General features: G+C 34.6%; 1 protein-coding gene across 2 annotated transcripts; it reads left to right on the forward strand.

Annotated features, from left to right (window-relative positions):
- Positions 1 to 5,501: 5,501 nt before the first annotated feature.
- On the forward strand, positions 5,502 to 11,249 carry si:dkey-82o10.4 (uncharacterized protein LOC797793 homolog). Of its 2 annotated transcripts, none has more exons than XM_042741738.1 (5): positions 5,502 to 6,001; positions 7,022 to 7,093; positions 7,182 to 7,308; positions 7,806 to 7,950; positions 10,729 to 11,249. In XM_042741738.1, the coding sequence occupies exons 1-5, from the start codon at positions 5,621 to 5,623 to the stop codon at positions 10,805 to 10,807; spliced, it is 804 nt and encodes a 267-aa protein (XP_042597672.1). In that variant the 5' UTR covers positions 5,502 to 5,620; the 3' UTR covers positions 10,808 to 11,249. The 2 variants fall into 2 exon arrangements, with proteins under 2 accessions (XP_042597672.1, XP_042597673.1); XM_042741739.1 differs by having other exon boundaries at positions 5,502 to 5,890.
- Positions 11,250 to 12,686: the final 1,437 nt, after the last annotated feature.

Here is a 12,686-nt window from a genome sequence, read left to right on the forward strand (position 1 = left end):
AGATTCATGTAGCAGCATTATTCTGCATTTTGGAAGCTGGGGTGCTATTATTAAACTGCCACATGCAGGAAACACGACCCAGGCAAACGTGCATTGCCCTATATTATTGTACACAATGCTGATGCCACAAACCCAGTTTTAGTTCCTGCCTTGCTCGGTTGTGCATCTTTTGTTGCACCTTACCTCAATCCCCATATTTCTGACAGTCATATCTGAACACCTGATGCGCAACTTTGGCAGCGAGTTGAATACGAGATCATCCGTGCCGCTTTGTTTAGATAGACTGGCCTACAAATGCAAAGGAAATCCAAGATGCAAAGAATATCTGGGTATCAGTAGGTCATCAGTAAACCTAGCACACAAACGAAAACATGCCAGATGCACATTTCTGAACCTCAAGCAGGAAAAATACACTTAGAGCTCCATGCAAAGTCACAGGAGAATCTTACGAAGTTTAACGAAAAATATTTTTATTTGTCATTTCTAAAGAAAAGATCTAAACAAACTATGAACCAAAAATGAACCATCAAGAGATTTTTTATTCTCTAAAAGAACCATATACTGAGCTCAACAATAAGGATTTCTCCTTGCCTGCTAGGCACAAAAAAAAAAAAAAATGCTTTTGTAGCAACAAAAAAAAAAAAAAAATGCTTTTGTAGCAACATGTTCTATGTGCAATATAAGGTGAAAAACAATTTCAAGCAAAAAAAAAAAAAAAAAAAAAAACGTCTAAACGACCATATTCAGAACCCAATAATAAGAATTTATACTTGCATTGACAATTTCACTGCATTTGTTCACCGATTCAAAATTATAGCAACATATTCTATACGTAGTTTTAAGTTTTCTTGAAACAATTTTGTACCAAAAATGTGTTTTATTCTCCAAAAAGCTCAATAATAAGGATTTCTTTCAGCAGGCCTGGATTTGTACACGCCGTGCCAATTTTTCTACTAGCTTCAACACAAAATAATGCCTTTCTAGTAATATATTAACATATTTTAGCACCATTGTACATGCAGTATAAATTCTTTACTACAAAAACAACTTTGGTCAAAAAAAATGCTTTTTTTGTTACTCTCCAAACAATCATATTCAAAGCTCAGCAATAACGATTTGTACTTGCAAAGCCAATTTTTTCACCAGAACAAAATTATGTTTTTTAGCATAAGATATTCTATATGTAGGATACGTTTTCCTTACTGATAAACAATTTCGGACAAAAACAAAATTTCACCAAAGAACCATATACAAAGCCATATTTTTCTGCGGGCCTGGAATTGTACTTGCCCTGCCAATTTTTCCACTGTCCTCACCACAACAAAATTACAGAATATGCTGCTAAAAATCATGCAGAATATGTTTTCTTTACCCCTAAAAAAATATAATTTAGACTCCCCCAAAAAAAGTTTTATATTCCCCAAAGAACCATTTACAGAGTTCAACAATAAGGATTTTTTTTCTGCTAGTCTGGATTTATACTTGTGCCCTGCCAATTTTTTCACAAAAACAAAATTATGCTTATATTCTATATGCAGTATAAGTTTTCAACACCGAAAAATAAGCACTCAGCAAGGACTGCTAGTCTGTATTCGCCTGGCCAATTTTTCCACTGGCCTCCCCAAAACAAATTTACACAAAATTACACTGTTTTTTTAGCAACATATTCTATATGAAATTTTCTCCCCTTAAAAACAATTGTATAAAATGTAAGACCTTAAAAGTTATGAAAACATACACTCACAAAATTTCAATAAAACTCTATCTGTAACCAATTAGATCATGCTAACTTGATGAAATCAACAGAATTTGATCATGCAAAACCCTATTTTTATGCATGCAAGACATAAAAATACATACAAAGAAGATGGGAAAGTCATAGAGGGGAATGGGATACGACATAGGCCGGATTCAAACTCTCTTTAGGAGTGCAAAAAACATTATGTATATACATTTTGAGCAATCTATCACCGGGCCCTTGAGAACGGGGAACTGGGGGTGCGCTGCAGTGGGCAGCCCGTACGGTGTGCCATACGCTAATGGGCAAAACCCAGAGCGGGACGCCTCTAATCAGCCAGGCTGGGAGGGATCAAGACTGATTTTTGCCACAGGGCATTTAGCGTTCCTGAAGAGGCACGGATGGGCTGGTGGGAGGGGGGTATTGTCTGCCACGGCTGTGCGTTATAGGATTGAGCTCAAGTTTCCTTTGTGCGTCGATTTTTGTTGAGGGATTATGTTCTTTGAGAGAGTTGTGCGGGCAGGGGGACGGAGCGGAGGCGGTGCGGTGGAGGGAGGGCGCGGGGAGCCCAAGTCTTTGTTCCGAGAGAGGAGAGGGAGAGAGGATGTACAGGGAGAAAAGAAAGGCATAGCTCAATGAAGCGAGCATCTGTGTTATAATGTCATTGGGCTAGATGTCAAGCAAGTCATGTAACCAGCCATGTAACAATTCAAAATCAATTTACCTCCCAAGAAGGAGCTGATCTCGAAGGCACTCGAGAAGCCCTGTCTGTGTTAATCGCCCTGGAAAGTTTCGAAATTCTTCTTCTTCTCTGGCTTTGTCACTTGAACCTGTGTGCAAAGTCTAAGACTTATAGATCGGATATTTGCATTCAGATTCACGTGGACATTTTTTGCCATTTTACATGCATTTAAAAAGGCGAAATATTCCACGCAGGCTCTCGATTAATAAAAGCTGCATGCATTTGCTGTTCAAATAGTTTTCAATGAAGTACAGAAGAAACTTTCCAAAAGTATTTCATATCAGCTAGGCATCTACAGACACTGGGCATTAAATACTACACTAGGTAAATGCAATATTTTTGCTCCACACAGGTTTTTGTCACACATTTGGAATTCCCAACTTGTTAAAGCATCACATTTGCATCGGATAACCAACATATAGCGCATCATTTGCATGCCTGAAAGTACACTTGAGTAACCGTAATTACACGTGACACCAATTACTCTGTTACTTTGTATTAAATTATAATGGAAAATTCCACTAGAGAATTGGAGCCTAATTGCATCTTAATTTGCATAATTTTGCATATTAATCACATCTCAGATGAATAATAAATTTCAGCAGATTTTTTAATTTATGCATAGATACAAAAACAAGAAAAAAAATAATCCGTTGGGGGGAAAAAATCAGAAACTATTGCTTTGGCATTTGCACTGATTCTCTCATTATCCAGCGTCAAAGTAAAGTTACAGTGTGTCACTCATGACATGGTGAAATTTTCATACATATACCTCTCATATTTTTGTGTACAAACAAATATAAGCCTGGCTTTAAATGTTTTGTAAGATAACGGTTTGCAATACCATATCTCAAGTACAACACTATTCATGCATGAATGTTACCGGCATTAATATGCAAACTGATGGCGATGGTGTCATGACAAAAACTAGAAGCAGGTTTTTCAATTATGCCTTTTTTTCTTTTTTTCATTTATTATTTGCTTTTTGCTCACTGCAATCAAGACTATTTTTGTCTTGCAAGTCCAAAATGAAATCCAGATAACAAAGCATGCAAAAGGTTACATGTGAATAAAACTTTTTCCTCTTTGCTATTTATTATTGGAGTTTCTTTCTGCTATAAAATCACGACCTAAAGTTTGTAATCACTCTGGCGAAGTAATTAATTGGAATCGGAACTGCTGCAAGATTTTTATTATTCTGTTCATTCAAGCCACAGATGTAAAAGCATTTCAGACTGACAGAGATAATTACTATAATACATCTTAGAAAGGTTTCCATATCTGAGCGCAAATTCAATAATGATGAGCTGCAATAGCAATTATTTATCAATAAAAATAGTCACAGAATTTAGAGGGGCGGGTAAATCGTGCAGGTGTCTGTAGTCTTGGTTTTTATGCCTCAACCCTGAATGAATAATCATCATTTTCAAAAGAAAACACAGATAGCAGACAAATACAAAAGCTTATGACCTGTAATCAGTGGAAACAGCAGGAATTTAATGATGTTTTGCTCTGCTGATCACATTTAAGCTTCTGAAACAATGATGTTGTGCACCTGTGAGGTGTGTTTGGGTGATGCCGCTAGCTTCGGAGAGGGGGGCACTTTTAAAGCGGCTTGCCCACCTGTGTCACTCATTTGCATTAGATGATTCAACAGGAACACTTGCCTAACCTGTTCAAATCCCTCTTTTTATTCAAGAGTTCATTCATCATATCGTTCAGTGCGTATATTATACAGTACACACATGTTCATATTCATGCAGATGGAAGAAAAGCTAGGTTAAATGATAAAACAATAGACAGAGAGAGCGGGGCTAGTTGTCCCAAAGGTTTTGCTTCAGCTGTGAGTCAAAACTCTACAAGAATATACAAGATGTTTTCAAAATGTTAATCAAATCAAATTTCCACTATTGTCATATTTTTGTAAAAAGCACACTAGACTGTATTTTGTTCTCTGGACAGGGGTGTTTTTTTTTTTTTTTTTTTCTTAAATCCAAGGTCGGGGCAAGTTGTCACATGTGTTTTAAAATGTTAGAAATGTATGCACTTTAAAAAATTAGAATTTTTGTATTTGGTATTTTTATGCTTAATAATTGTTTAACTGTTTGAATGTGGCTAAAAGCTTATCTATAATAGGCTGTTTAATCGTGACATCTTTCCCCATATAGCATGAGAGCATGCTCAGTAGCCTTTTTGTAGTCAAGATGTTGGTTGTATTTAAAGTTACTGTTATATTAGCTTCACCGACTATTATATGTGCAATTACAGATCAAACATTCAACAATATAATAAATATAATAATTCAACGTAGACAAAAAATGCAAGATTTTAAACATACAATTCTATGAAAGATTCTTTAAATGTATTTGTGATTAAAAATGTAAACTTTTTTGTGAGTCCACCTTACAAAATAAATCATTATTGTAGTCAAGAACTTGTGTCTATGCATAAAATGATACAACATCAATAATCACTTTGTAACAACTAGCCCCGGTGTTTAATACTATTCCTAGTGAAGGGGTGGGCGGAGTATTGTTGCATTTTCTGATCGTCTAATTTTGGAGATCTGGCTTCGCATATGCCCTAAAAAACCGCCAAAACACCGTTTGATTGAGTCACTGAGCAAAATATAAGGATAACATTTTGTGAAGAACATACATTATGCCGCTTTTGAGCGCAGACAAAAGAGATTTCATCTAATGCAACGACATTCATACATTGTAAGTGCGATTTTAGTGTCCAAATAACTTAATGCACGTTATATTGTCAAACTAAGGAGACTTAGGTGAACAAAAATATGACATTCTGGTCAACACTGTTCACGTTAAACGAAAACTTGCACTGTATACTTTATTTATTTATAACTTCTCATAATAAACGCTACTTACATTGCAAGGCCATCCATCAGCATCCTCAAGCCATCCAGCGTCTGCGCGGGAGCGCGCATGGAAGACACGGGGCTTTGCCTCCATCTACTGGAGAAATGACACAAGTGATGAGAAACAAAAAGCATTATGGGTACAGTGGGTTAGTTTCATAAGGCTGCCGGAAGCGGCACTGAGGGCGGTACGTCTGTCATTTACGAGTTTTACAGTGACCAGGTCGGCATTGCGCAATTGCGAAAGAAATGCGCGTACGTGATGCAACGATTCACGTGTTTGGCTGCACGTCGGGAACTCGCTTTCTTGGCCTGTCCGTGGAAGAGGAATATTGTGGCTATTAAACACGATAGCCACTGCCGACCATGGGGGCATCAGCATCAGCGCGTGCGCCCTCATGCCAGCTGCGCGACCTCTCCAAAGCGCGCGTGGCATCACCTGCGCAGACCGTCTGCTGGCCAGCACTACAGACTTTATAGTAAAGATGCAGACAGGGACACTAAGGACACTGAGCATCCTGGCATCACAGTGGTGGGCACCCCGGATCCCATCGCGTGGATCAGGAATAAGATTATCTTGTTTTTAATTGAATTGTATTTTGGCTTGAAGTTCAGTGTGGAGTTTGACAGTGGAGTGAAACAGGTTGGTATGATATGGGATGTGATAAAATGTCCCATATCATAATCATAAGCCTTTTTTAGGATTTCATTTAAATTTAAATTTTATTTGTATAGCGCATTTACAACAGCCACCAGGCTGACCAAAGTGCTTTACAGAAGAGCAAGAATTTTACACACACACAAAAAAACAGACCAGAGAAAAAATTAAAACCACCCATTTAAAAATGTAACGTCACAGTAGTCAATACACTAAGGAAAACAAATAGGGTTTTATCAAGGACTTAAAAATAATCCTTTTTAGGGTTATTTTATTCTTAAAAAAAGAAAAGAAAAGAAAAATGTGAAATAACCTCTGATAAAATGTAAAAAAAACATTATGAGATCAATATTAACTGAAATAAAATAAAAATATTTTAAAAACTTAAACATATTTATTTCAGCTAGTTTTTATTTTAAAAGTAATTTAAAAATTAATTTAAAATTACTAAAACAACCAAATTACTAAAACTTTAAATTAAAATGAAAACAAAAAGCACACAAAATACAGTACTTTTTTCAGCTAGTTTGCTAGTTGTTTCATTTTTTAATGTACAAAAAAAGCTATAAAATAAAATAACAAAATAAAAAAATAATAAAAAAAACTACAGACATCTTTAAAAAATTATAAAAATGACAAAAACACAATGTTACTGAAACTTTAAATAAAATAAAAATGAAAACAGAAAAAGTAGGAACAAAAACGAAATGCAAACAAAAGTATTAAAAAAATCAAAATAACACTGATCTTCTAATAATGATGTCTAGAGAGGACTGTGGCCAATAAATAATGTAATTTTATTACAGCAAATGAGATTTCAGAACAAAAAGCTTTTCAGAAATGAAATGAGTGCTTATTTCACATGCTGATTACTCAGTATAATAATGCTTTAAAAGAGTAATCAATATGATGATCTCTAAATGGCCAGATGCAGCCTGGCAGATATATCCGTTTATGACTAATAAAGCACAAAATTGTGATTATGACTGACATCTCTCTCCACAGGCAGCAGTCCATGTGTCTACTGTGCTCTCCAAAGGCAAGTTTGATGAATTAAGGAGTGTAATGTCGAAAGAGGTTAGTTTATTAAATTACTGGTTTGGCAAACATTTGAAGTCATGTAAGGCCTACACATTTATTTTATTTTTTTTGTTTCTGTTTACAGGCTGTTGACAGTGTCAGAAAGAAATGTAAAACTCTGTCAGAGGCCCAAAAAAGACATCTAGCCATTTCCCTCAGTGACATTATATTTCTGCTGCCTGAGGATGTGTCTGTATTCTTTGACCAGAGCGGTGAGTCTGTTCGCGAACAACATAAAACATAAAAGGATAGAAATATGAAGTGTATATGAAGAAATATTGAGAATTTTAAGTAAACATTTTTATTATATTTATTTTTTGTTACTATTATTATTTTGATACTTTTTGATGTAATATTGATTTCTGTAAGTTTAAATATAAAATCAATTGATAACACTCAATGCTGTTGGTGCTGATGTTTTCCCTCCAAAGTGATGTCACTTCCTGGAGGATGATGTCATTAAGGCTTTTGTTTAAGAGATATTACAAAAAGTGGTTAAAAAAACTAGAAATTGATAAATTAGAACAATACATTGTTTGAAATATTTGGTTAGAGAAAGAAAAAATGACTGAAAGATTCTTCATAAATTAGAAGTAAAATCATTTAAAATTCACCATATTCTCATTTAATTATGATTTTACAACATTAGATTAATGCATCTGATCCTGATGGGTGAGCAGTGAACTGAACGTCTTTTGTTCTCCTATAGGCAGAAAGTTTCTTTACATCACAATGAGGCTTTGGTATCTGTCCAGCGCAGACGTACCTGAGGACCCAGAGAGCACCCGCATCTTCAGGATGGACTTAACTGAAGACGATGGTCCTCAAAAGAAGATCATCACAGCTGTGTATGAGTAAGTGTGCTGAGACAGAATACATCTAAAGCAAGATATGAAGAACTATATATGTATATATGTGTCTATGTATGTATATTATATATATAATAAATATTATAATATTATATATAATATCATACTCTAAAAGGGTACTAAAATAATCAAAAAACACATTAAAAACAATATTTTTTAAATATTAAAAACTATAATAAAATCTAATATTAAAACCTCTTTTCAGCTACTTGCCAAGGCCACATTTCTCATTTTCATTTAGTTTCATGTACTAAAATAACTCAAACTGATTTAAAATGTATTACAAAACTATATAAAAACAAAAAACTTAAAGAAGGACTTAAGTGAAGATGATGGTCCTTAAAAGATCATCACAGCCGTGCACGAATAAATGTTACAGAATCTAAAGTTAGATATCACAGACAAACCCAAATTATCTATAAATAAAAATAATTCTATTTAAATTGCATAAAATATTAATTTTTAATTAGTTTTAAATGTTTCTTTTTTATATTAAATCATATATATACAGTATAAGCATCATATTCTTCATCTTTCTGATTTTGGGGTGAAATGTGAACTGGACATTTTTTTGACATTCATCTTATAAACATTTCAGTGTTGTGATCTTCTTGTGTTTCTTTATGTTTATGCACAACTTATGTGACTAAATTGCTATACCCGCTTTAGTTTTCAGTCCAAACATGCTTATAGCGGCTGTATGTTTGGCACTCTATAGAGTAAATTTCATATACGACTCTTTGAAAGAGTCACACTCAAAACATAATTAGAAGTCAAACGCTCTTCATTTCATTGCACTTGTAAACTGTCTCCGCGAAAGCACCTCGCGTGACAAATTCTCCTCCCCATAGACACAGATTTTGGTGAGCGTTGACGTAAACTGCACACAGCCATAAGTCTGACTGATGAATGCCAGCACAGCTTCAAATGATCTTAAATGTACTTAATGGATTTCTCCCTTATGACAGACATTTGTTTTCCGCAGTGCTTTGATGGATATATAGATGCTAATAGGTTCGCTCTCAGCTGTTTGCATACTCCTCTCTTTCTCTCGTGTTTCAAAACATCTTTCCATCTGTCACATTAGCACGTTTTACTCGGCTGTCGCTCAGCTAGAGTGCTGTCTCTAAGTTAACTTTGTGAAAGTGTCATACTTAAGATCACCCTAGTGTGGGTCTGATGAGACACGTTTTTTCGCACCTCAGTCTTTTTTCTGTTGTGTGATTTGAGTTCTGACACCCTTTGAGTTTTTTCATTGTTTTATATGAAATTCCCCAGATTTTCCATTGCATTGCAATATTGGATGCACCTATGTTGAAATTATTGATAACTGTCAAAATAAATCAATACTTACCTTTTTTCACCACGTATATTCATCAGGTGCAATGCAACAGCTTTTTCGTAATAAGCAATTTGTCAGATTGACAAAACATCCGGTTGCTGGTGTTTGTACGGACTAATCACGACAAAAAAGTAATGCATATTACTATATAGATTATATATTTTTCTAGTTATGCACCATTTTAACATTTCATCAACTAGATACTTGCTTTGTCCAAATGACTTGCTTATATGACATATATCCTGTATTTGGTCCAAGTGTTCAAGTGAGCATGAAGACCACAAGTGTGTGTAGAACTTTTCATTACCTGATGGGACACAGTTATAGTGTTGTAAAAATGCAAGTGTTTACACTGCTTTATTTTAAATACTTTGCATTTTAAAATCAACTTCTAAATGTCTGTTCATTTCTTCCCTATAACATGGCAATTTAATTTTGGTGCTTCTAATGAAGTGATAAACGCAGTTGCAAATGTTGTACAAAATGAATATCACCACTACTCATCTTTGCACCAATAAAACATGCAACACTTTGTTTTTCTGCCAAATTATATAATATCTAATAAGCCTATTATATTAATATTTAACTTACATTGAAAGGTTTCCGTGACCTCTTGCGAGATCTCGGCAAAAAGTCTCATGATTTATTTCCAGAACATGATGCATGATGGGATACACTAAGCCTCGAATAGCACTCTGGAGCAGTATTCGAGATAGTGTGGATTTAGTGTACATTAAGGGAACTGCCCTTTGGCGTTTTTAAGAACTTGGACAGTCTTGCGCACTTACTTCCTGTGGCGCACACGCGCTCTCAAGTGGCCAAGACCACAGGTGTGGGTATTTGGACAAGGGGACTGTTCATGTAGCATAAACTTTGCATGCCGTCCAAAGTGAATCATTTTTTAGTTGATTCTTTTAAGTGAATCAGTCGAACTGGGTCTGAATGATTCTTTACCAAATCTGAGTCTGAATTGTGAATTTAAACTCAGAATTCTAAGACAAAAAAGCCAGAATCGCAAGATATAAACTTTTTTTGTTCTCTCGCAATTTTGCCTTTTTTATATATTTTGACAGAGTTTATATCTCAGAATTTTTTTCTTCTGAATTCTGGATTTACATCTCTCAGTTCTGTTCCACCATGGAATAAAACTTAATTATATCTAAATAATAAAATTTTAAATCACAAAAGTAAATAATTTACATATAACAACTCATATTTTAAAAAAATTGTGAATTTATATCTAACAACTCTTATTTTATATCTCGTGAGAAAATACTTTGCAGTTACCTTTTTATATTTGTATCCCATGGCGAAAACAGGCTTCCATACTATCCAGAGTTTTCAGAAAGAAAAAAAAAAGTACATTAAAAGGTATTTCCTGGTCCCTTAGGAAATATTAACTGCTTATGTGTTTGTTGAAGGTTTTATCGTGAGTTGACTGCTGGAGCTGATCCCGAGTGGATGGTGACCCGGATATGGCACTGGAAGCAACTAGAGTAAAAGACACAGGACCCCTCGCAATACACTTTACCGGACTAAAAGAAACATCTTGTTTTCACTTTATATTTCGTCCATCCTGGGTGATCTGATCACAAACGGTCAGGTGATGAACATCAATGTTTACAGCTGCTAGTAACTTGTCTCAAATGACTCTCTTATGACTGGGTTTCAAAGGGAGGATCTCTTAAAGTACAAATGTGACTTGAGTGATCGGATCACAGCATGTTTTGGATCCAGTCCTGTACTTTATGTACTGTAGCACTGACCACTTGTGATCAGATCACTTAAAAGGATCTTAATTTCAGTATAAACAAGGTCAAAGTATCACTCCCATGTTTCTCCAGCAAAGTTACCTTTAGATCCACAGCAACAGATTGTGTCCGAGCTCAGATGGGTCCAGAAAGCACTTGATATTTCAATAAAGAAACCATCATAACAGTTATCTCTGCCTTGTCATTTTTTATGTTATGATATTTTTATTGTTAATGTTGTCATTTTGAAAAAAAAAGTTATTAGTCAAAGTTTAGTTCAATTGAAATTGACATTGTAAATGTATTGCATAAAGATAATAAAGCCATTTTTTTCTGAAACATTAAAGAGTTTCAGCATTTTCTTAAGCAAGTTTCACAAACAAATTGTCTATAATGTGGACAAAATGTAATTCTCATAACTGTAATGCAATGAGAAAGATCTTTCAGGATGCAATGATATTTCTTTTTTATTAAAAATCAGAGTAAAATAAACTCATACAATGGGAATGAGATGAGATGGCTTTAAATGTGCCTTATTGTTATTAAAATCTCACAACAGCTCACAGTATCTTGAAAACTGGCTTCATTTACTTGGCTTTTCTAAAAGTCGATTTTTAAAAAAAATGTTGCAGATGTCCTTGGGTCATGTGATTAATTAAAGTGAAAGTTTGTTACAGAGCTGCATTTTCCAAGTTTCAATAACATAATTTCTGTGTCAAATCTTTGTTTAATGCACCTCCATTAAGCAGAGACTGGAAATAAACTGATTTCTCAACAAAACAGTACTGAAAAAGTCACTTTTTTTTCCAGATCAAGCAAATGAGATTTGCAACAAGATAAACAACCACAATTAATTATGATATTTGATATGTTCAGATCATAGAGAACCACAGATGGTTGTTGAGACCAATTATCACCTAATTTAGATATTAAAATAAATCCTTTGTTAAACTGACAGGAAGACGTTCTCACCCATGCGTGGATGTCATCCTATTTCTGTGGAAAACTCTTTTATGGCATGTCATTGTTTATGCATTCATGGCTTTACAGGGAGTCATCGAATTATCGTTGACTGAAATTCATTAAATCATTTAGAAATATAGCTGTGGGATTATTATAATTTTTGCAGGCAGTAATGGATTGTTCTGTTCAACTTGCGTGGGTGTTTTGTCACGTGTGTGCAAACAAGTCATAACATGATTAACAGTGGATATCATACCTCCTGTTTCAATTGAAATAAATATGTTAATACCATATTAGGCAATTAATCATGCTGGCTTCAACTACAAGTGAACTGAACAAAAGAAAATAAAAGCATTAAATGTGCCTAACAAAGCTATTTTGCACTCCTCTAGGCTTTTATCATGGATTAGGGACTCTGCTGTTATTATTAATCAGTTTATTGTACTAAACATGAACTCATATTGGTTATATTGATGTTGCCAAATTAGGCAGATGAATTCATCTCTACTCTTGTGCATTTAAAAGTCAACATGAAATGCAGCTCCAAACCCGTTTTACTTCTGTAATCTGACGTATTTTCAAGTGACAGGATAGGCAAAAATTGTGGGCAGGACTTCATTTTAACTATAGAATATGGATTGGATTGTGAAAAGGAGTAGGATGTG

This window comes from Cyprinus carpio, chromosome B16 (genome assembly GCF_018340385.1).
Source record: "Cyprinus carpio isolate SPL01 chromosome B16, ASM1834038v1, whole genome shotgun sequence".
NCBI classification, from domain to species: Eukaryota; Metazoa; Chordata; class Actinopteri; order Cypriniformes; family Cyprinidae; genus Cyprinus; species Cyprinus carpio.